The sequence below is a fragment of the Dioscorea cayenensis genome, chromosome 26 (assembly GCF_009730915.1).
Source record: "Dioscorea cayenensis subsp. rotundata cultivar TDr96_F1 chromosome 26, TDr96_F1_v2_PseudoChromosome.rev07_lg8_w22 25.fasta, whole genome shotgun sequence".
Lineage (NCBI taxonomy): Eukaryota > Viridiplantae > Streptophyta > Magnoliopsida > Dioscoreales > Dioscoreaceae > Dioscorea > Dioscorea cayenensis.
The window spans coordinates 1,093,229-1,117,793 of NC_052496.1; the positions used below are offsets into that span (position 1 = coordinate 1,093,229).

At 36.2% G+C, this 24,565-nt stretch overlaps 2 protein-coding genes and 1 long non-coding RNA gene across 5 annotated transcripts; 1 reads left to right on the forward strand and 2 right to left on the reverse strand.

The window, feature by feature from the left end:
* The first annotated feature begins 2,525 nt into the window (after positions 1-2,525).
* On the forward strand, positions 2,526-7,134 carry LOC120253170. 2 transcript variants are annotated; one of them, XR_005534213.1, is made up of 4 exons: positions 5,884-5,988; positions 6,093-6,294; positions 6,381-6,684; positions 6,995-7,134. It is a non-coding gene; the product is annotated as an uncharacterized LOC120253170 (long non-coding RNA). The 2 variants fall into 2 exon arrangements; XR_005534214.1 differs by lacking the exons at positions 5,884-5,988; positions 6,093-6,294 and adding an exon at positions 2,526-2,760.
* LOC120253169 (ABC transporter G family member 35-like) lies at positions 3,366-10,551 on the reverse strand. 2 transcript variants are annotated; one of them, XM_039261488.1, is made up of 24 exons: positions 10,107-10,551; positions 9,860-9,980; positions 9,657-9,745; positions 9,446-9,530; positions 9,193-9,352; positions 8,823-8,899; positions 8,663-8,716; positions 8,476-8,566; positions 8,073-8,374; positions 7,700-7,981; positions 7,294-7,610; positions 7,016-7,176; positions 6,807-6,910; positions 6,510-6,666; positions 6,308-6,418; positions 6,076-6,221; positions 5,654-5,986; positions 5,271-5,561; positions 5,090-5,173; positions 4,864-4,997; positions 4,552-4,779; positions 4,263-4,434; positions 3,893-4,147; positions 3,366-3,779 (listed from the first exon to the last, which is right to left on the reverse strand). In XM_039261488.1, exons 1-24 carry the CDS (start codon positions 10,427-10,429, stop codon positions 3,516-3,518), a joined length of 4,341 nt encoding a protein of 1,446 aa, XP_039117422.1. In that variant the 5' UTR covers positions 10,430-10,551; the 3' UTR covers positions 3,366-3,515. The 2 variants fall into 2 exon arrangements, with proteins under 2 accessions (XP_039117422.1, XP_039117423.1); XM_039261489.1 differs by having other exon boundaries at positions 8,073-8,404; positions 8,473-8,566.
* A 4,921-nt stretch (positions 10,552-15,472) lies between these two features.
* LOC120253157 (ABC transporter G family member 36-like) lies at positions 15,473-23,359 on the reverse strand. Its single transcript, XM_039261470.1, has 24 exons — positions 22,839-23,359; positions 22,560-22,680; positions 22,167-22,255; positions 21,288-21,372; positions 21,032-21,191; positions 20,848-20,924; positions 20,723-20,776; positions 20,547-20,637; positions 20,165-20,466; positions 19,802-20,086; positions 19,383-19,699; positions 19,138-19,298; positions 18,926-19,029; positions 18,686-18,842; positions 18,489-18,590; positions 18,269-18,369; positions 17,845-18,177; positions 17,474-17,764; positions 17,290-17,373; positions 17,082-17,215; positions 16,734-16,961; positions 16,440-16,611; positions 16,103-16,357; positions 15,473-15,870 (listed from the first exon to the last, which is right to left on the reverse strand). The coding sequence occupies exons 1-24, from the start codon at positions 23,147-23,149 to the stop codon at positions 15,610-15,612; spliced, it is 4,275 nt and encodes a 1,424-aa protein (XP_039117404.1). The 5' UTR covers positions 23,150-23,359; the 3' UTR covers positions 15,473-15,609.
* Between the last annotated feature and the right edge of the window lie 1,206 nt (positions 23,360-24,565).

A 24,565-nucleotide genomic window follows, 5' to 3' on the forward strand; every position in this document is an offset into this window, starting at 1 on the left:
GTGCAAACACCAACATAGGGCCCATTCGGCCCAAATCCAATATGAATTCCCTCGAACTAGTCGATCGGATTACCGCCGGCGCCCACCCACATAGCATTAATAACATGGTCCACATTGAAAACAATTTAAACCCGAAAGGATCCCCAACCAATGAGAGCCCAATAGCCAAGTATTTAGACCAATGAGATGGTGACACCGAAGAGGGATTGCTCGCCACTCCCGAGGGGAAAATACCTACGTCCACACATCTCGAAACCTCGGCCATCACAGCCCGAATTCCCTCTCCAAACGCGCCAGCAGATCTGCAACATGCCTCGGCCAACGCACGAACCATCCCATGCTAGACACGTCGTCTACTCGAGCCTCCCGTCCATATCCGCAGAAGTTCAACGGTCCGAGAAGCCTCCCGCCCGACGGTTCTTCCCCTCAAGACCATCCGGCCACCGGAAACCTGTGATGACCTCGATGACTGGAGCACCGTCATCGTCCCGGCGGTAGTGGAGAACTGCCCGGTAGTAGTGGAGCCACGCTCAGCCGCACCCTGTTTTCCAACAATGGGAGAGCCAAGCTCTACCCCAGTCTTCCTCATGGCTGCGTGGGAATGCAATTCAACCAACGCCACCTGAGCCAACGCCACGCTGTCCATCCGGCTAATCTCCACCCCTGTCTTCTTCGCGGTGAGGGAGCGCAACTCCACCATCGCTATCGACTCTCAACCTCCTTCCGTCGATTTAGCCTCAGAATCACGGCTGGGGAGCTAAGCTCCACCCCTGCCATCCTCACATCGGTGTGGAAGCACATCTCAACCTTCACCGCACGAGTCGCATTCTCCTCTTGCCCCATCACCGCGTGAACCACTATTACGATAGCCAAGCTCCATCATCCCAAGTTCACTCAAACCACCGTGGCGGGACGCCTAAGCTCAACCGTGGCCATGATCTCCACCGTGTCTCCGAGCCTCGAGTCCAAGATGTGGGAGCCCCGCTCCACCACCGGCTTAAAAGTCCCGTGACTCCGGGCCTCGCCACGCGAGCCCAAGCTCCACCACATCCACCACTAGACCCACTTCCAAACCCACCTCGTGGGAGCCAAGCTCCACCGCCGCACGCTTCCCATGAGAGAAAGCTAAACCATCTACAACCACAGCCAGCTCCAAGATGTCCTTCCCTCCGCCATCTTCAACCTTATGAAGAGCATCCAAGCCCGACACCGATGAAGCCTGCTCTTCCCCAAACAGCGCGTCCAACGATGAAGCGAGCTCATCCTCTTCATCCTCCACGCCATCCTCCACAAAATGGGCCGGGGAGAGACACAAAGACACGAAAACCGGCCGGCCATCTGGGTCGAAAGTGAGACGCATGTCTCCGCCCATTCGTCGCTGATTTCACTATTCAATCATAAAAAAATGTCCTTTTTCTTTAATGGTCCAGTGGTATCAAATCCCCAAGAATTTTATGGAGGTCGCGTGTTCGAGCCTTGCTCAACGCGATACTTTGTGCTTGGGTGAGAGTGTTGTGGAGCGATGCTCTGGCGCCTGTCCTTGACTTCCCTCAGTGGGGGGACCGTGACGTTTATTGTTCTGTGTCAAAAAAAAAAATGTCATTTTTCTTATAAAAATATAAAGCAAATCTCACAATTAAACACTCAATATGTGAGGATGAGGACAAATGAAATACCAAAGTTTTTATTATTTTATTATTCTGATGGTGGTAAAATCTTTTAGAATTTATTTTGTTCTTTATTTTTTTCACAATATAAATAATCAAAATATATCCAAGAACTAAAATTTCTTAAATAATTTTAAAACAATTTATCTATTTATTTATTTTTTTTAAAAGGATAGCCGAGAATTGTCTAATAATATATGTATATGTACGTGTGTATATATATACAATATTAATTACCTGATGGTTGTCATCTCTATCCTCTCTGCATGGCTACGTGTTTACTAGTTAATTTTTGCTAATTTGTAAAAATATCAATCGTGATCTATCCAATTATTTTTTTTGTCGAGCACATGTGAAAAGTAAATTTCTATAACACATGTGACATTTATTTATATGAGTCAGGATTTGAAGCCATTTTTTAGTGAGACAAATACTTAATCCAAAGAATTTGATGCCAATAGGTAAATAGTTATTGATTTTAGTGTTATATTTGTCTTTTTAGTTCTTATCAATTTATGATTTATCTAATTTTTAAAATAAAATATAGTACAATATTTCAAAGAGTTTTGATTTTTTGGTCTAAAACTACTGACTAGTTCCACTATTGAAAGCAATTATGTTAAAAAAAATCTTCGGCTGTGGGAGTAGAATAATCAATTCTAGATAGTGGTATGCACGTGATTTGTCTATTTTGTCAAATATATATATTATAAATATTATATATAACGATAATGCTTTCAAACCCCCAGTATGTCTTTTTTTTTAATAAATTTAATTTAAATAACATCAGTAAAGATTTAATGGAAATCATTTAAAAATGTTATTTGTTTGTTGAGGAGTGTCATGTCCTCCCACATTTTCCCACCAACCATCTTGGTAAACTGATGATTTTCCAAAGCTTTTATGGGGGGAGGGGTGACCAAAAAGCACAAGTTGGACCTGACTCAATATTCTCCGACTCAAAGAGCCTTTTGAAAACCTCAAGCAAAGAGCACAAGGCCCTCAACTTCTCAGGTTGGCTTGTTCCTGAACTCCTCTCCAGGCTCTCCTCTTGGGCATTTCTACAAACATCTATGCTACGCTCTTCCACATGGTTATGTTCTTTCCTTTTAATTGCTTTTTCTATCTTAATTTGTGCATTTCTACTTTGATAACCAATTGTGCAGACTGCAGCCTTGGTTTCTATCAACGCCCACGCCCCTAGTTTGATCTTGCTTCTTGATTTCAGTTTGTTTTGTAAGTCTGTTCTGTAAATGCATTTTCAGAGAATTATGGGTAATTTGTAAACATGAAAATTTGGATTTTTAGTTTTTGTGGACTCTAAAACCCTAAATCCCTAAAAGCTATAGAGAAAGCCAAGTTGGCAACCCGATTTGCAAAGCTAGATTGCAATTCATGTTCAATTGCTTTGTTTTTGTTTTTAAAGTTATCAGTATTTTATTTAATTACACTTATCTCCTACTACAAATAGTCATGTATGGGATCACTCGTTAGGATTTTGAAGTCATAGATAACATTTCACCAAATATTGGCATATTATGAAAGCTATTCCCTCTGATGTTTGCAGAAGGGACTCATTTTTTTTCTGTCGTTATTGTCCTCTATTATAATATGTTCATTGAATTGAGTTCATTACCAGGATTTATCAGGATTGTGTGCAAAATTAGGGTTATTTGCATTATCATCATAGAATATAAATGACAAAAATAAAAAAACTAAGTTGACAAGTTGAGCATAGGGTTCAGTTTTTGGAAGGAACAATTGGTGGCCTGTTCAGGCCTGACCATTACATTATTTATTAGATTGTAATTTTTTTTTTAACAAAACTATACCAATACTTCCGGAACTTCATCTTCTTTGGAAGTTCAACATTTTAATAGAGAAGGCAAACAAGACAGCAAAAAGTACTGCAAATGCAACAACCACCACTGCAACTACTCCAAGAAAACTGTGTTTGAATCCGAAGTAGCTCCTAAGAAATTCTGACACGACCTCTCCAGTGTCACTGAGTTTATGATCATCAATATCACCAAACTGTGAAGCAACCAATCCGTACAAAGTCCATGAAACGGGGCATATCCAATAGTACCATCTCCACCAAATAGGAATTTTCTGTGAAGAAGAAAAAAGAACAAAAGAAAAATGAGTCATTTTAGTTCAATGACCATGTTGCATCAGGGACAGAATTTGAATGAAATGAGAAGACCTAGATGGGTAGAACTTACTGGCCGTGGAATGATAAATCCTGAGAAAACATTCCATATTGCATAAAATGCAGATGACACAATGGAAGAGATGTTGTAGTTTGGAGTCAACCCTACCGCCATCATCCCATAAAATGTGAAGTATAGCAATGTGAAATACATGAAGAACATGTACCAAAAGAATTTGGCGACTGTCCATTCAAATCCAATCATCGCATATACTAAGACACCGTATATCAAAGACTGGACTAAGATATATGGGAGTTCAATTGCAACCTGCAAATAAGTTTTACAAAGCGTTCCAGTTACCCTGAGTGTAGAGATATATGTAGATAAAGATTTCTGGGAATAGAAAATGATAAATTAAATTGCTTTCAATAGCTTTATTTACCTGTCCAAATGCATAGGGAAGAGCTGAGTACATCCCTGCTGCTCTCTCCCGGTAGAAAACTGTTCTTTCAATGGAAACAACTGGTTGGACGGATGAAGAATTCTGCACACCAATGAATAGGACAGCAGCATACATAGAACCCATAGCATTGAATAAATCCTGCCGTTTTTCCCTACAATCATACATAGTTAAGTCAATGCTCCTGTGGCATGCCACATATCAATATGTGCACAAGTCTGAAAACACGAGGAAATGTTAGTTATTTTCTAAGCAATGTTAGGGAGTTTACTTTTTTGTGCCTAGATCCCAAAATATTGTTCCAAACAAGAGGGCTATGATTGTTGTGAAGAAAAATCTAACAGCAGTGTAGGGAGGATTTCTCCAGTACGACAAATGTTGTTTCCATAGGCAAGCCATGCATTGTGTGAAGAAATTCTGTGAATACTGAGATGGGAAGTGAAGATCGCTTGAACCGGGAGGTGGTGTGCTTAACTCTGCAATCAATGCTTTATTCCTCCTGCATTTTGGTAATATAACAGGGGTGATATGGCAGTCACCTCATTTTCAAACTAATTTAAGGGAATCTAATTAGAATCCTCACCTAAAAAGTTCAGAGTCCTTGTATATCTCAGAGAAATTGATGCCCAATAGTTGTTCTTGTGCCAATGTGGTCACTTCCAACATCCATGTCGCTGGATTATACCCATCTTTTATCTTTCTAACTCCTTCAACACTCTTAATAGATAGAAGAAAGCATATTGGTTTTAATCATAATGCATATGATGAAACAGTTTATTAAGTTGCCTCTTTGCCTATTGTCGTCTCACCTCAAAATAGTTGATTAAATCACGGGAATGGTGCCCCAGTGGTCCAACATATATCTCTTCCCCTCCTCGCTTCATTAGGAAGAGCTGCAAATTGAAAGAAAAGGACATTAGACTCAGGCATGCTTATTTCTTAAATGGTGCAACACCCTTGTGGAGCTTAGTAAATTGAAACTTCTCTCACCTCATCAAATGCTTCAAATATGTCTATGCTTGGCTGGTGGATGGTGCACACCACAGTCCTCCCGGTATCCACTGTGTTCCTTACAGTTCTCATAACAATTGCTGCTGCCCTAGCGTCAAGTCCAGATGTAGGCTCATCCATGAATATTATAGAAGGATTAGCAACAAGCTCAACAGCAATTGTTAGCCTCTTGCGCTGCTCTGTTGATAGACCATTCACACCAGGCAACCCAACTAGTGCGTCTCTCAAAGGTGTCAGCTCCACAAGGTCCATCACCTCATCAATGAACATCTACATTACGTAGAAAGCTTGTTCAGTTTTAGCAAAATATATGTTTGATAAAAACAAACACAAAGTTCAGAGAGTGATATTGCCCGTCTTACCGTTCTTGTTGCAGAATCAACTTCTGGAGGTAGTCGAAGCCATGCAGAGTATACCAGACTCTCATAAACTGTGACATGAGGAGAGTGGATATCATTTTGTTCACAATATCCTGATACACGGGCAAAAGTTTCTTGCTTTTTTGGATAGCCAGATATGGTTATGTTTCCTTCGATATATCCACCTGTTTTCCTTCCAGCAAGTACATCCATGAGTGTAGTCTTACCAGCTCCACTAACACCCATGAGAGCAGTAAGCACTCCTGGCCTAAAAGATCCACTCACTCCCTTAAGAAGTTCTAGCCGGTCTTCCACAATACCTTGCGCTTTCATTTCCTGTAAGTACATCAAGATGATTTACTTATTGGATGAGATATATTCAAATCACTTAGTATGGATATATCTTTTCTATTAAGGTTGCTTACCTGTGGCATGTCAACAGAGTATCGTATTTCATCAAAGGTGATAGAAAGAGGTGTAAAGGGAAGGACCATCCCTTTTTGGCTCTGGTTAGAATCAGCCACAACATGTCTAGAGCCTGCTGTGCTATTTCTTTCCTGAGCTATGCTACCTAGTGGAATTATGGAATAAAGGGTTAGCAAAAACCTTCAAGAAATGCCAATGGAAATCTTTGCATCAAAGTAGTTAGTACTGTACTCTTGGATGTGCTCCTTCCTCGGGATGATAGTTCAATTTGCGCCCCTGTTAAATTTGCCTCTTTTTCTCTCAGGGTTTCTTCAGACATTGCTGGCTGAGATTTTCCAAATGCTGCAAACATTGAACAGATTGCTCAGAATAGAAGTTTGATGCTTGAAATGGTCAAAATATTTCAGAAATTCAAATGGAGAGTTTTACTCACGCTGGAGATAGGTGAGCGCCCCAGTGAAAAGAATGTTGAACAAGAAGACATATCCGATCAGTGCAGCCAGACCAATCCAGTACCATTTCGCCTCAGGAAATACTCCACGAGACTCCAAGACACTTATTCCTAGCGGCTCCGTTGATCCAGGAGAAATCTGTTACAATTTTGAATGGTAAGCTGTTTTTGTTTCCCTAGAGCCTTTCCTTCCTTAATTGCATGATAAGTTGATGGTTTTTCTTTTCTTAGCATTATTTGTTTTTGTAGGGGAAATAAATTTATGATAAGCACTCTTACATGTCTCCACTTTTTCCCTAGAAATTCATTTGTGGTAATTGCATTTTGTGAGTACATCAAGGGTGAAATCCAGTAACCCCATATCCACCATTTCTTTATGTCCTCTGTTAGTTAAAAGTAATTAAAGGTCAAGTAGAGTTTTAATTTGTGAAAAATAAGAGCAGCAAAGTTTGTATGGCTGACAACAGAGAGATGGCTATCAGAAATACCTCTTGAAATGATGAATCCACCCAGCACCATTAGCACAAGGAGTGCAAAAGATCCAAAAGTATTGGCAACAATCATGTTCCTACCTAGCGCTGCAATGAACCGAAATAAAGCAGATGCCATTTGCTGGACGCAAAGGAGGAGCAGATATTGCTTGAATAGCCTGCAGTGCATTTGAGAAAATCATGGTATTGTCTCACTGAATCAAGAATTGGAGGCTTGACAATAATTTCACCCTGCAACTAATTGCAGCAGTACTAAAGTCAGAGTGGTTTCTCACCTTCCAACATTGGGATCAAATCCTATGACATAGTATGTTGTGAACACCCAGACTCCAACTTCCATAAATGTGATGGGTATCTTCAGAATCCACGATGGCAATGCATAAGCCCATGCAGGGAAAAAGAGAAGATCTCTTTGTTTGAAGAAAACAGGAAGCTTCATTATGGTCATGGCAAGTTCTGAGAATCCATTGAACATGATTGAGAGGATCCCGAAGAAGAGTGCACCCATGTAAATTCCTCCATCAGTTACTGTATCATGGTGCATATTTGTACGGAAGAAGAGTGTCATTGTGATGAACGCCATAACACAAAGCTGAAAATACAAGCATGAATTTGCTCAAAGCACAGCTTTTGCTAATGGAATTTGAAATTTTGTACTCCAGTGAAAGATTCCATTCTTACCTGAACTGCCTTGAAGATGTAGACAAATGAGTTCCTCTTCATCAGCAATTGTTCCCTCCAAATGCAAGCTTTCAGTAGTTCCATCTTGCCAACACCAAATTTTGAAGTTGCCAGGGCAGCAGGGTGGCTCTTGGTCTTATCGTAAGGGACAAAGAGCTCATGTCCCATGCTCGTGCCAATATGAAATGAGTGGAATGCCTCTGCAAATTCTCTCACAGGCACATACCTATAAGGTTCCTCATGACGTGCCCAATACTGCTGCTGATCTTTTCTTGATGTCACCTGTGGATTTAAAATGACAAGAAAAATTAGAACCACATTGAAGGTAATATTACATTGAATGGATACTAGGGGAGTATTGCAGAGGACCTACTTCTTGCAAGAAGTCAGCAACACCTTTCCTCTCAGGGCATCTGAAACCCATGGACTCGAAGAACTCAAGCACATGTTCACGGGGGCCTTGATACACAACTTGCCCATCAGAGAGGAGAATTATATCGTCAAAGAGGTCATACGTCTCTGGTGCAGGTTGCAGCAATGAGATTACTGCTGTACCACCAAGAATGTGAATGGAATGCCTGAGTGAATCAACAATTTGGAAGGTTGTGGAGCTATCTAGACCAGTGGATATCTCATCCATCAACAACACTTTGGCTGGACCGACAAGCATCTCACCTGCAGTATTTGAGTTGGAGATGAAGAGTAGCATGTTAGTGTTGAACCACAGATTGATTATGACAAGCACTAGAGAAACTACAAGTATAGCTACAATTCACCTGTAGTGACACGCTTCCTTTGTCCTCCAGAGATGCCTCTCAGCATGTCATCTCCTACCATAGTATCGGCGCAGACTTCCAATCCTAAAATCTGTTTGCATTTAAAAAAAACAGGGCTTATGTTGTCTATTTAGTATTTTCTTTAACGAGCATAGTGTCAAATGCTTGTCTTGAAAACTATACTTACCTTCAGTATATAATCTGTGACCACACTAGTCTCTTGTCCTTCAGTTCCTATTGCCTGAGTGTGTGAAAACAAAGGTTCTCAATACCAAATTAAGAATTTCTAAATCATTTGTGCCACAGGATTATGGTGATTGAAACCAAGTGTTTTTTATTTATTTTACCTTCATGAAGACATCAAGATCTGAATCAGGTTTGATATTTGCTTGCTTCTCTCTTCTTACTAATTCAGACAACATATCTGCAGTCATGAAATGCAGTTAAAATTTTGCAGATGGAAAGAAATGGAGACCAACAAAGAACTAAATCCCTCAAAGCAGAATGGCTAATTCTGAAGAACTCAAATCTCAATATTTTCTCTTTATCAAACAGAAGTCTTTGACACAATTTCAGGGAATTATAACTGCTGAAGGCTTAAAATCTGTTAATGGGCATCAAAATTTCACAAGTTCTGCCTTCATGGGTGGGGCAACTTATGAACTTTGAGGAACATCAAATGACGAAACATTTCCAGTTTTCAGAAGAGAAGTATACCATGTCGAGTACCAACTCCCTGACATCTTGCAGAGAAGGCCAGAGTTTCACGCACTGTCATCTCACCAATATGCAGATCATATTGACCAATATAAGCAGCTGTTCTCCCAGGAACAAACTCTTTCATGCTGTGACCATTGTATGCCACACTACCGGTAACCTGATTTCAATAGTAGAGTAATTCCCATTTGTCAGATGTCCATCATATTACTTTAGTGGATGATTTTTAGAAATCAATTACAAAACAAAACACCTTCAGATCTGAACTCAGTTTCCCAGCCAAAGCCAACAACAAAGTTGTCTTCCCTGAGCCTGGAGGGCCTAAAAGCAGAGTCATTCTGCAAATCTCCAAATCAAGAAAAACATCAGAAACAAAATCACATGATTTGAATGCCTACTTATTAATCTCTCAATTTGAAAAAATGCTAAAAAATATAAAATAAAAAATAAAAAAAATTAAAGACCTGCGTGGCTTGATGATTCCACTAACATCATGAAGAATGGACAATGGTCTCTTCCTGCTCGGTAGTATGTGCAACTTGTTGGCAATCACCTTTTTATGTTCAGGAAATGAAAATCAAAACAACCAGTTTAGTTTATTCCATCATTTCAATAACGTACAACAAGATTTTCCCAGTCATGCATGAGAAAATAAAAAAGTACATACCTCCAAGACATTAATGGCTGAGTTAAGAACCGTTGGCAATCCTCTGTTTCCCACGTATGCTTCTGCTTCAATGTTAAGGTGCTCATAACGAACTTCAATGGTTGGAAGCTCAATCCCAACGCTGCAGGGGTTACGTTACGTTACGTTACGTTACGTATAAAAACAACAATATGTAATTAATTAATAAAAAGGAATTCTTTTTAATTAGATCTCATTAATATAAGTATAACCAAACAAATCTACAAACCGATCAATCCGATCCTTCAACTTCAACAAGAACTTCTCATTGTCCTCCTCTGCAACTTTAATCAATCTCTCAAGCAACTGTTTTCTCTCTTGAACACCGAGGCTCAAAACATCCACTTCCTTGTGTTTCCCTTCTTCTATTGTCAGTAAACCCTTTCGTATCCTGTCATAAGTTGGCAGCTTCTCAAGAGCAGCCCATTTGAGAGCCTCTTCATCATCCTCATCTCTTGATGACCTTGAGAACACATCTTCTCCACTTCTCCAGATGGAGCTATTCCTCCTCAAGCTTCCCACTCTGTACACATCCCCAGTACTACCATCCATGGAAATATATATGTGAAGCTAGCTAGCTAGTTCAAAAACAATTAGGAATTCTAACAATATGGCTCTTTCTTACTTCTCTGCTTAGTTATGTATGTCTTGAGAGAAAAAGTTGTCTTGTATGAAAGAAGAAGAAGAGGGCTTAAAGTTAAATAGAGGTGCAAGACAGGGCCACTGGAGAAGAAAAGAGTGCACGTGAGTTGGCTCAACCATTGTATTGGAGCCCAAGCCGCAACTCCTCTTTGACATTTGACATTTGACTATCAAGTCCTCTTTGACTGTCATATTTCAATACCACCTACTTTATTTTTCTCCCATCTACTTGATTTTTTTTCATATATATATATTTTACAAATACTATATATATACATGTAGCATTTTACAAGAGAAAGTTCCAAATAATGATAATTTAAGTAATAATCTTAATATTGGCAAAAATAGGATATGATCAGATTATGGTGGAATTGGAAAGTTTTAATTAGGCGTTGGTAATAGAATTTTTTTTTTTTTTTGAAAAAAATGAATAAACTACTTCGAATTAAAATAAGAAGATGTGCTAAAATAATGATGGTTAACTAGGCGGAAAAAAAAATATATTTCTTGCATGCCAAGGAGCAGCCTTTGACTTTGACCATCGGATCTTCATAGAGTATGTGTTATGAATAACCACGTGACTCGAAGTTTATGCGTTAATTATAAATCATATATAGTAATATATATATACATCATGTGATTTTACAGTGACAAGGCTGACTCAACCCATGACATCAATTTGCAAGGATATTGGAAGTGGGAAAAAGGAAAGCCAAATTTATTATTAATAATATATGAGGTGGACTTCTGGAACAAAAGATGACTTAATCCATGATGCCATATCTCGTAAGGTGATAGTGCAATGACCATTATAGAAAGATAAGCAGAACGTCTTTCATCTTTAATTTGGGACATGGATTGATGCATGAACCGTGGGACACCTCACTAGAATTATTTTTTATTTTTTTATTTTTATTTTATTGGAGAAGTTTAGCAAACGTAGTTGCAATTGAACATTTAGGTTGGACCGCTATATATTATATATCCAAGTTTAGCAAAGGTTTTTTTGGTATTTTTTTCATATTTTTGTTGTGATACTTTGGGATTTTGTATCCGGAAAAATTGTTATATTTATTTTTTTTTTGTGCAATTTTTATTTTATTTTTATAAAATAGATAAATCATGTGTCATGGCATACATAACACCTGAGAATTAATCGTTTAGTGTATGCACATCTATTGAGTAAGTACAGAAATTAGACTGTAAATCCATTCTTACAGTAAATTTTTTTTAGACACAGTTTTAAATATTGAGCAATGAAAATTGTCATAAAACATTTTTGTAATGAAAAATAATAGCATTAGACCAAAGTTTTTTTGGTTTATTATTTTTTTTCTTAATTAAATATGATTTATTTATTTTATTTAAAAATATAGAATTTGGTAACATTATTTGATATAATCATATAATATAAAATTTCAAACAATCTCGTTGTGTCTGTTGCAAGGAGAGATTATAAATGCTTTGTTGTGTTGGCTTTGAATTGAAGACTATCCTCATTATGGAATATGGACTTTTCCAATTTTTTTTTATCTTTGCCTTAATAAGAGTCAAAGGCCAATGATAGCGCTAGTGCTCCACCCCTTTTATATTGTTCCCACAATATTCTAATAATGTGTTCAATCATTCGTATTATTTATTTATTTATATTTATATAATATACTTTTCTTTTCTTTTCAAAGAATCTAAGAAATTATATATGGACACGTTCATAATCAGTACCGCGGTGTGCTAATTCCATTTTCTTTAATTAGTTATGTTTTATTATTATTTTTTAAATATTGTGGCGTGCTTTACAAATGAAATGAACTTTACTTTCCAAAAATCAATATTTTTAAGTGTTTAGCATGGAACAATAAATTCTTTACTTTAAATAATTTAGCTAAGCGGGAATATAACAGTGTTCTAGAAACATGTGTTTTCTTCCATAAAATTGTATAACTATTTTTTGGCCATATTTTTGAGATTTCATAATTCTTAATTTCTATATTAGAAATCTAAACTTCATAAGCCCCTTAACTTGGAATCCCAATAATAGGTAACAAGAAGGCTCTTTTTTAGAATTAAATTATAAAATATTTAGCTATAAAAAAATAATTGTATTTTCAATTTATATTCTTCCACAAATTTTGTTTGTTACTAAAAATTAATTATACATCTATATTTTTGGTTTTTTGTAATTTAGGATTCAGAAAATAGCACATTAAAGAATCGTTTGGTTTACAGAATCTTACATTGTCACTTAAAATAGAATTATTGAGAATAAGATTCTTAAATTATATTGATGAGAGTATTTCTATTTGATTGACAAAGGAGTAATTTAGTTGGAATATAACATTACATATTTGGGTAAGGTTTTATATAACTAATTATCATTTTATTAAAATACTTCTACTCATATAAATTAAACTTTATACCATTTACCAATGCAAATATAAAAATTGTTTAATAGTAAATATTTGTTATTAATTTTAATATTATAATATTGAATTTTTTTTTATATATAAATTTCAAATAATTATTTTTTTAAAAACAATAATTAAATCAAACTCAATTATTTTAAATAAATATAAATTTCTCCACCATTTTAATTATTTAATATTTGAAATAAAAAGTTTTAAACTCTAATATTTTTTACTTCCAACGAAATATTTTAAATTTTTTATTTTTAAAAATTTAAAATTAATATTTGAGGAATTATATTGTACTTAATCAAAGATCTTTTCACCTATTGATACTAGGTTCTTTATATAATGTGTTCATTTTGGGTGAGACTTTGTATTAAACCTTAAAGCCTATAAAGTGAGAGCACATATGTGTTGAGGAATTTATTCTACGTCTATGCATTTTCTTAATTTCTTTTAATATTCTCAAAAAATATAATTTTGATTTTTAATGAATATCTCGTAGCACAAAATAGAATCTCACGACACTGTTAAACTCGCCCCCAAGAATGTTTCTAATTGACTATATCTAAAGGAATCATTTTTAGTTGGGAATAGTAGGCCACCCCAAGGTTTCGGTGCATATTCTATTCTTAGAAGTTATATTGTTTATAAGTATACTTTTGTAAAGCAAATTATTGTGTCTGCTTCTTTTAAAAAAATAATAATAAATAAAATTGTGAAAGGTAAGTCACTTTAGTTATTTATTTTTAAAATCTGACATAGTGGTGGCTTATTTCTGTTAATTAAACAAAGTTTCTAATTAAATGGTAAGTTTTAGAGTGGGTCAACTAAGGCACCTATAGAACTCATAATAATTTTTTTTTTAAAAAAAAAAAGTGAATAAACCACATGCATTGAACATAGATAATAACAAAATTCTGAAAAGCCTAGTAATTAAAACAATAATAATAATAAAATAAAATTTTGGTCTGCGGCAATGTTTGTGTCAAAGTGGTTTGTGGATATATATATATATATATATATATATATATATTAAATTTGCTATTCTAATTAAAAGATAATATTCAATAGTGGTTTCAGATTCAGCAGAGAACAAGATAAAAAAAAGAAAAAAAAAAGTAAAGATGTCTTTTTCTGGGTCATCAATTAGGTGGCAGTTTTATAAACAAGGACAAGAAATGAGAGTAGTTAGAGTCTTGAGACTTTGGGAGAGAAAATAGATGGTGAAGCCAAATATTTTGTACCCCTGAGGGAGGGGACATCTTCTCTAGGCCTAAAATATTCACTGTATAATTTGTCTTTTTTATTTGTTTCCACTTTCAATGGATGTAATTGTTTTAGTGTTGCTGGCTGTATCAGTTTGATCCAGTTTATACCTGTTGTTTCTTTTGATCCAACCAACTAGTGGTTCATTTATTTTTTCTAAATATATATTTATATATTAATTTTAGGTGGGTGGTTGGTGCGTGATTATAATGCTTGATGACCAGGATTCTCCAAGATTTTGTTAATGCTTTAAGTTCCTAACTTTGAAATTTAAAACTGTCAGTGTGACTTTGGGAGTTAGTTTCATGTGATGATTCATTTGGTAGGTGATAAAAAAGTCTTCCACTTTGGAGGATGTAGGGGTCTGCGGTTCCGAACTTCAACAAACTCACAAAATTTCCTTGACACCGGTAGATTAGTAGTCTTGGAACAGCAGACTTTTAATCAGGTAATAATTATTACATAAACTCAATCCACAATAAAAGACTTTTAACATTCAATTCCTTGACAAGAGGGTCCATATTTATTTCAAAATATTTTCACTAAAAATTTAGTGAGACTGTAGATGATTATTTTAAAAAAAATATATTTACTTAATTTTGATTAGAATTGAAATAGGAGGGGTGGCAATATTCAGATATTAGATTTATTTTAAAAAATATTAGATTTTCTTTTCAATCAAAGATTTCAGGATTTGAACATGCAGGCTTAAGCCCATATTAGTTTGATTTATATCTAACAAGAATAAAAACTATATATATAATTGCACTTAGAAATTGAATGTTAATAAAATCTTGACCACATGACTTTATTTTAATATGTAATATTTTGAATTTTTATTGTGGACTAAGTTTATGCAATAATTATTATCTAAAAAGATGCCATTTCTCTCTCTTAAAGGATTTCATGGTAGAGGAGATTTATCACATTAGTTTTGTTCCTGAAAATTTTCTAAGCGTGTACATGGTCAGACTTTAATTATCCTATGTGACGTCTAATTGACTTAATAAATTTTTAAGAGTTGATAAGTCACTGTAATTGGTGTATCACCATATCCATTTGAGTTAATAAATTTTTAGAGCATCAATAACCCATTGTAATTGATGCATCATAATACTTATCTGTCTCTTTAACAATAATCCCTTGTGGGAAGACACTTCCCATTTTTTTCTAAAAAATAATATATTTATATATTTAAATTTGTAATAATTTTATTTTAATAAAGATGAATAAACCATAATTAATTATTGAGAAGCGAAAGACAGATACAGCTGAGCAACTCAATTAATTCATGCAATTTCATATTATCAAGCTTGTCAAGAAGCATGGTTTGTTTTTTTTTATCATGGACATCTTAAATTAAAGGGCAAGGAAGCACATCTGCATCTTGTGTGTGTACACATATAGGAATTGTGTTCATCTCTTCTGGAAGTTGAGGACCTTAATAGAGAAAGCGTAAATAAAGGCAAAAAGAGCCCCAAACCCTATATGTGCCACAGCAACCCATCCGAGCCAATCGTGCTTAAAACCATAGTAACGCTCCACGAACTCCGCCACTGTCTCACCGGAGTGCTGCAGCACGTCATTCACGTCACCAAACTGTGAGGCAACCATCCCATACAAGCTCCACGCAAGTGGGCATGCCCAGTAGCTCCATATCCACCACCCCCGGATTCTCTGCATGCATGTATCAACATAACAATATACGTTAAAGAACATATATTATCAATTAATTATATCACTCAAATGACTATTTTTTTGCTTCATATATATATATATATATATATATATATATATATAATTAAGGTACAATGCATGTGTAAAGGAGCTAGCTAGCTAGGCGTTTTCTCTCTAATTAATTGACTTGATATGCATTTATTTGCTTTTGTTTAATTAATTAATGTATAACCTTGCGAGGGAGCAAGAAGCCGGCGAAGAGCATCCAGGTGCCTATAAGGAAGGTGGCCAGCATGGCACCAATTTGTTCATTGGGAGTCAAGGCAGCAGACATCATGCCAAAGAATGTGAAGTACATTAAGGTGAAGTAAGTGAAGAACAGAAACCAGAAGAATTTGGCAGCTGTCCATTCCATCCCCATCATTGGGTACAATATCACTACATACGCTATGGATTGAATCCATAAACACAACAACTCCACCGCAAGCTGTGAACAAGAAAGCTCAGAGATTAATTAATGCAAACTACTTGTAAGTAGGTACTGATGATGATATTGAATAATAGTATACCAGTCCAAATGCATAAGGAAAGGAGGAGTACATCCCTGCAGCTCTTTCTCTGTAGTATATTAGTCGCTCAATCGCTAAAACTGGTATAACTGATAGAGAGTTTTGTGCACCAAGAAATATTATAGCCAGGTACATTGATCCCATGGCATTTGATATGTCTTGCGAATTCTTCCTGAATACCAGAAATTAACTTACTATCAGTTTAATTTGGTGAGAGTGAAAAGCCAATTAAGCTGGATGCTAATCAATAATATCTATCTTGCTCAAATTTCAGCCACGCATGCGTTTAATTACTTTTTAGAGGCCATATCCCAAAACATTGAACCAGTGACGAGGGCAGTCACGATGGTGAATATAATTTGGAAGCCCATGTACGGTGGATTGCGCCAGTACGACAACAAGTGTTTCCAGAAGCACACACTACACTGTACCCGGAATGATTGTGGATACTTTGTTTGGAAGTACAAGTCTTCTGAACCTTCTGTCGGTTTACTCAGCTCTTCAATCAAAGCCTTGATCCTTCTGTATATACATATATATATATATATATATATATTCGTAAATAAATTCCAATCATCATCACCATCATCATCAATTAACTACATTAATCAAATCTATGATTCTATATATGCAATTAATTACCTGAAATGGTCTGAGTTCTTATATATCTCACTAAAATTAACTCCTAATCTTTCTTCTTGTGATATGGTGGTTACTTCCAGTGCCCACGTTGAAGGATTATATCCCTGGTCCATCTTATTGACTCCTCGAATTCCCTATTTTTTTCATAACAATGAATCGATAACTGATAAGTGAGTTCATGTATACATAGCTGCCACAATTTACTCACCTGAAAGTAATTGATTAGATGACAAGACTGGTGGCCTATAGGTCCTACATATATCTCCTCCCCTCCTCGCTTCATAAGGAACAGCTGCAACTCAATATACTAAGAATAGAACCAAACCACACAACACAAAAAACATGTAACTAATTTAACTAATTGTGATGATCGATCATATCGATCACCTCACCTCATCAAAAGTTTCAAAGATGTCAATGCTAGGTTGATGAATTGTGCACACAACAGTTCTCCCTGTGTTTACTGTATTCCTTACAGTCCTCATGACAATGGCAGCAGCCCTTGCATCAAGTCCAGAGGTAGGTTCATCCATAAAAATGATGGAGGGATTAGCAACAAGCTCAACAGCAATTGTCAGCCTCTTTCTTCTCTCTGTTGATAAACCAGATACACCAGGCAGTCCAACCAGTGCTCCTTGTATGCTTGATAGCTCTACAAGCTCCATCACTTCCTCAATGAACATCTGAGAATATTATCACTATCTAGTCAAAAACACATTATTGCATGTATGAATTGCACAAGTGTAAAAAGATTATATATGACCTTCCTCATTGCAGAATCAGTTGTGGCCGGTAGACGAAGCCATGCAGAAAAGAGAAGGGACTCGTATACTGTAACATTAGGTGAATGAATGTCATTCTGTTCACAGTAACCAGATACTCTAGCAAAAGTTTGTTGTTTTTTTGGATATCCAGACACAGTGATGGTTCCATCCATATATCCTCCTGTTTTCCTTCCAGCCAGGACATCCATTAATGTAGTCTTTCCAGCACCACTCACTCCCATTAGAGCAGTCAAAACTCCTGGCCTAAAAGCTCCACTGACACCCTTAATCAGCATCAACCTGTCTTCTTGAACCCCCTGTGCTTTCAATTCCTGCATGAAAATTTTCAATTGATTTGGGTTTTCACTAGTGATGTTCAGTTATATTAGTCAAAATTTAATGGGTGTTGGTCGAATATCCCACCAAAGGCATGTCCACAGAGTAATGTATATCTTGGAAGGTGATGGAAAGAGGTGCAAATGGAAGAACCATTCCTCTTCGTCTCTGTTCAGTATCTGCACTCACTTATGATCACACGAAATGAATTTTGTGAGTCATTTGATCACATTACTAAAACCTAATTAATCTTTGCTTGAATCCTATCGTATATATATATATATATATGCGTATAAATACATGTTACCTTCAGTTGCAACTTGACTATGTGCGCCACTTCGTGTTTCCTCTGTTGAAGTTTGCTGATCCTCTGATGAAATTGTCTGAACAGCCTTCCCTGAAGCTCCATCTATCATGCAAATTGTTTAGATCCTTAAACAAAACAACAAGCTAGGAGATGAATTTAGTTAGCAAACTTTACAACAGAAGAGGTACAATACTGACAGGTGAGACAAGTTAAAGCCAAGGGATAGAGGACATTGAAAAGGAGAGTGTATCCAACTAATGCTGCAAGGCCAATCCAGTACCACTTTTTTTCAGGGAAAATCCCATATAACTTCATGACGCTCACGCCCAAGGATTCAGTAGAATTTGAAAGAAACTGTTCCCATAACCATAGCATTTACACTGTAAGATTCAGAGTTGATTTTGCATATATACATATTTACATGCGAAAGTTCATACATGGCACCAACTCTGGCCAAGGAATTCATTTGTTACGATAGCCTGCTGAGCATACATGATAGGGGAGGACCAATAAAGCCATTTCCACCATTTCTTCACTTGTCCTGTCAGGATAAATTTTAAAAGGTTAGATGTATGCATTATTATTATTATTATTATTATTATTATAGTAAGAGTTTATGTAAAAATGCATGATTTACTGATATGCATACCCCTTGGTAGTAGGAACCCGCCTGTGGCCATGATTGCAACAATGATCAATCCTGCAAATTTAGTTCCAATGATTGGGTCACCTGTAACTGCTCCAATAACTCGAAACAATGAATTAGCTGTCTGAATAACCCATATAACCAGTAGAAACTGCTTAAACAACCTGCAACCAAGAAAACATGAACATTAAGGTAGTAGGATCATATAGTGAGTGGCTCATGAACAAACAAATCAAGATGAACCTCACCTGCCCACATTAGGATCAAAGCCCACAACATAGTAGCTCATAAACACCCAAATAGTTGCTTCTACAAGTATGAAGGGAATCTTAAGGATCCATGAGGGCAGAGTGTATGCCCATGCAGTATAGAAGAGTAGATCCTTTTGCTTGTAGAATACAGGGAGCTTCGCAGTGGTCATGGCCAGCTCTTGGAACCCATTAACGAAAGCCATGAAGATTGTGAAAAATAGTACACCCATGAAGATTAGCCCATCTGTTTGGGAATCCCGATGCATCTCCGTCCGCAGGAACAATGTCATTGTGAAGAATGCCGTTATAGAAATCTGGACATTCAAATGTTGCATTTGCTGATATGACTACATAAAACAAAAATAAAAGTGCAAGAAACAACAGGGAGCTGCAGTTAAGTCTTAACTAAAACAGACCTTAATAGTGGCCAAGATGTAGGCAACCAGATTGCGCTTAATCAGCAAAAACTCTCTCTGCGTGCAAGCTTTAAGCAGTTCCATTCTACTAACACCGTACGTGGATGTCGCCAGGGCTGCAGGGTGGCTCTTGCTCTTATCAAAAGGAACACCGAGTTCTTCTCTCAGTTTGAGGCCAACATGAAATTTCTGAAACGCGTCTGCAAATTCGTTGACAGGGATGAATCTGTAAGGGATTTCATTTTGCATCATCCAGTACTGTTTCTGGTCCTTTCTTGATGTCACCTGAAAATTTTAATATGTTAGTCTTTTAGGTTACTTAATTAGTTTCTTACATGGTAAATGGTAAAAAAAAACTTTAACCTCTTGTAAGAAATCAGGCACGCTCTTCCTGTCCGGACACTTGAAACCCATGGACTCAAAGAAGTTAAGCACATGCTCACGAGGCCCATGGTATGCGATCTGCCCCTCAGAGAGAAGAATGACATCATCGAAGAGGTTATAAGTTTCAGGTGCTGGTTGGAGCAAGGAGATGACAGCAGTCTCGTTCAGGATGTGAATGGATTGTTTTATAGAGTTCACTATTTGATATGTTGTCGAGCTGTCCAGACCAGTGGAGATTTCATCCATCAACAGTGCTCGTGCTGGTCCAACAAGCATCTCCCCTGTTTCATTTTCATTGCTGATAATTCATAATTCATTTCCTTTCTTTCATCAAAACAAAATAACATAAAATTTCTCTTACCTGTTGTGACACGCCTCCGTTGTCCTCCAGAGATCCCTCTGATCATCTGATCTCCCACAAAGGTATCAGCACAGACGTCCAGTCCAAGCATCTGGTGTTGATTTCATACATAGTGAGTAACACATTTCATTAATTTATCATGTTCTTGTGATAAACATTTATCATGCAACTCAAACCTTGAGGATATAGTCTACAAATACATTGCCATTCTGCCCCTTGATAGCAGCTGCCTGCAAGATGAGAATGGAACTGAGAAATCGTTTCCCCCTAGATGGGCAACAAGTTAAAGAATTAATCCAACCTTAAGAAAAGCATCAATGTCCGGGTTTGGTTTGATTCCTGCAGCAGCCTCTCTCCTTGATAGCTCAGCTATCATCTCTGATGGCAAGAATAATATAATTGAGAGGCTAATTAATAGATCCAAACAGAGATTGTTTGATGATTAGTGAAGTTTCAGTTTATTATATGTTTGGGTTATAGCTCACCATGTATGCTTCCACTTCCCTGACACCTTGCAGAGAATGCCAGCGTCTCTCTCACTGTCAACTCACCTATATGAAGGTCATATTGGCTTACGTAGGCCGCTGTTCTCTGTGGGACAAACTCATTTATGCCATATCCATTGTAACTCACTTTCCCTGATACCTGTTCATTATATAATTAACCAAAAACATTTTTTTAATTAATTAATTTTTTTTTTCAAAGGAAAAGCCATGAATATTGAAATAAGAAGATCCCAACTTTAATATCTGGACTCAGCCTCCCTGCTAGAGCCAACAATAGTGTTGTCTTTCCAGAGCCTGGAGGTCCTAGGAGCAACGTGAGCCTGCATGAACTTAAGCTTAATTAAACCATATATAACTATTGTTGCCTGATATAATTCTCTTTAACAATGAACCCTTTCATCTCATACCTGCAAGGGGCACTGGCCGATTAACCCGGGCCTGCCAGGCCCCGGCGGGTCCGACTTGGCTGGTCCGAATCGGCCTTTGAGGGAATCGAAACCAACCTAGCCAAAGTGCTGGCCCGCCGGATTAACCTCGTGGATCCGGCCAGAGGCACCCGAAAAAGCCAGCTGGCCGGGCCGTAAGCCACCGGTTCATGAGCCGGCCTCGCAGGTTGTTTTTTTATCATAGTTGATGTGTTATTTATACCTTTTAGATTTTTATCCTTGTTTTTATTTTCTTTGTGGTATTTTGTTTCTCCTCACCTCTGGGGAGAGGAGTTTCTTATTCTGTACTGTTGTTACTTTTCAATAAATCTGTGGTTTATCCACTTATTTCAAAAAAAAAAAAAATTTATATCTTTTAGTAAAGAGATGTTATTAACTAGTAATTCATTGCTTTATCATGATGTTATTGTAAAACTGTTGGTGTCATGAGTTCAAGCCTTGTTTACTAATATTAATTTTTTCAAGTTCTAAATCATATTGAATTTTTAAAATTTCAAATTATTTAAGATAATTTAAAATAAAACTGTAATAATTTAAAAAAATTTAGAGTTATTAATTTATTTTATTTAAATATTTATTATCGAATGCATTTAATGATGTTTCAAAATCGGATATCACTTGGTATGTAATTAAATTCAAATCTACTAGAGAATCATTGATGATTATACCTGTTGGGTTTGATGATTCCACTTGTTTCTTCCAGTATCGTCACGGTCTTCTTCTGGCTGGGAAGAATATGCAATCTGTTGGCTGCCGCCTATATTAGATAACATAAATCAATCTATATCAGCATGCAATACTCTAAGAATTCAATAGCATAATTATTGAACAAAGAAAGCTTCAACTAATTAAATCCAGTTGATTGATATATATATATATATATATTTTGAATAAAGTGGATAAACCACGAATTTATTAATGAAAAAAGAAACTGGGGAAACAAAGTACAAGAGTGAAAATAACAAACAGAACAAATAGAGGAAAAAAAACAGTTATTCTCACCGGAAATGAGGAAAATAAGGAGTAGAGAATGATTGATATATATATATATACTATTATACCTCCAGCATATTGGTTAAGAAATTGAGGATCGTAGGCAAGGCTCTACTACCCAGGTGAGCTTCTACTTGGAGTTTGAGGCTTTCAAACCGGATCTCAATTGTAGGGAGATCTAGTCCAACTCTAACAAAACCAACAACCATCACCATGAATCACCATGTGAGTGTCAGAGTATGAGATGAAACTAAAGAATAGCTTAAAATTAAGCAAGTCATGCATGCAATGCAATGCATGAGAGAGGTTGGTCTAGCTAGTGGCTAGCTAGCTAGCTAGCTAGCTACCTATCCAAGCGGTCCCTAAGCTTGAGAAGGAACTCTTGGTTGTCATTTGAAGCATGAAGCAATCTCTTTATGAGTGTGTCTCTGTCCTGGTTGCTTAAGTCTTGGACATCAAACTCAGTTGGTCGGCCTTGTGATCCAGATGGAAGGATGGCTCTCCTGAGTCTGTCGTATGTTGGGAGTTTCTCAAGAGCAGCCCATAAGAGGGCTTCCTCATCATCTTCAACCTGTGAAGTCCTTGAGGAGAAGATGGCACTTGAGTCTCTCCAGTTTGAGACACTGTTCTGCCTCAGGCTCCCTCGTCTGCTCTGCATCTCTGCTGCTGCTGCTGCTTATTCAAGCTCTTATTTGGCTGGCTACTTGTTCAAGATTCCTGATAGATTCTTGAACAAGTATTAAGAACAGCAATTCGGAACAGTTTTGTTCCACTTCATTGCATTAACACTGATGCGTAGTAAAATTATATCATCCACAGGGATACTTGTCTGTCTGGAGAATGAAAAGAAGAAGTCTGATGGGGTTTCTTTTTTATAAGGACCGGACCTCAAACTATGAGCTTGCTCCACATGTCTCTTTTAATTTCATTCATCTTTCCTGTTGGAATATTGCTTTAACAATACTAAATTGTACACTATACTTTTCTTGCAAGAGTTTCCTTCAAAAGATCTGATAGTGACAAATAAATTAAATGTGCTGGCATTGGGAGATGCACTGAAATTATTTGGGATTAGCATGCCATATGCATTTGCATGTGAAAATGCATCTCTCGGTATGCTAAGCAAGTAATGAGACTTTTTTTAGGGTGTTTTGGATGCTATTTCAAAAAAAGAAATTTGGTGATAGTTAACTGTAAGGTTGTCAGATCTGGTTCGGACAATAACCTGGCTAAGCCCAGGGGTCAAGGGTCAATGGGTTTCGACCGGATCGAATCGGGGTTGAACCAGAGTCAATAATTAAATATAAAAAATATTATAATAATTAATAATGAGTAAATATAATATTAAACCCATAATTATATTATAAAAACCTACTCAAATTTGATATTTAAATTGATAAATGACCTTATATACAGTAGAATTTTCTAATTATGTCATTTATTTTTACATTTTTTAAATATTTACAAATTTAATATATTAATATATAATTATCGAACTTCTCTCAGTGTTATTTATTTATTTATTTATTAGTTGATTTTGTTAAAATAAATAAGAAATTAATTCACTAATTCTTATATCTCAATTGAGTTTTTATTTTGTTTTAAATTTTCTTATATTTTTTATTTAATTAGAATACTTTAATTTTATATTTTTATAATAAAACTACACTCATTTATTGTTTTATTTTCTTAATAAATTAAATTTTTAGAAAGTGTTTACATAACACATTAATATATTTTATTTTTTTAAATGTTAATTTTTTTGTTAGTATGTTTATGATATATATATATATATATATATATATATATATATATATATATATATATATATATATATGTAATTCTATTTATTGATTATAAATTATAAATTAATATTAATAGATATACACGATTTTGTGGTTTCTAATGAGAAAATAATAATAAATTATTAAATATTGTAAAAAAAAAAATTAAACATTATGACCCGATTGACCCGGCCGGATCAACCGGTTCTCGGTTGAACCGTCCGGGTCACCGGGTTAACACCGGGTTTTTTAATACCCGGGTCAATGGGGTATACTCGGACCGGTCACAT

What these genes read in the sequence shown, in the direction of transcription:
- LOC120253169 (XM_039261489.1), bottom strand. Translation starts at nt 10,429, where the DNA reads ATGGATGGTAGTACTGGGGATGTGTACAGAGTGGGAAGCTTGAGGAGG. An exon ending in TAGGGAAAAAGTGGAGACAT is followed by an intron (nt 6,667 to 6,806) that starts GTAAGAGTGCTT and finishes AAATTGTAACAG; the next exon opens with ATTTCTCCTGGATCAACGGA. An exon ending in TTGATTCTGCAACAAGAACG is followed by an intron (nt 5,562 to 5,653) that starts GTAAGACGGGCA and finishes TACGTAATGTAG; the next exon opens with ATGTTCATTGATGAGGTGAT.
- LOC120253157 (XM_039261470.1), bottom strand. Translation starts at nt 23,149, where the DNA reads ATGCAGAGCAGACGAGGGAGCCTGAGGCAGAACAGTGTCTCAAACTGG. An exon ending in ACATTGATGCTTTTCTTAAG is followed by an intron (nt 20,777 to 20,847) that starts GTTGGATTAATT and finishes CTCATCTTGCAG; the next exon opens with GCAGCTGCTATCAAGGGGCA. An exon ending in TTGGCCAGAGTTGGTGCCAT is followed by an intron (nt 18,843 to 18,925) that starts GTATGAACTTTC and finishes TTATGGGAACAG; the next exon opens with TTTCTTTCAAATTCTACTGA.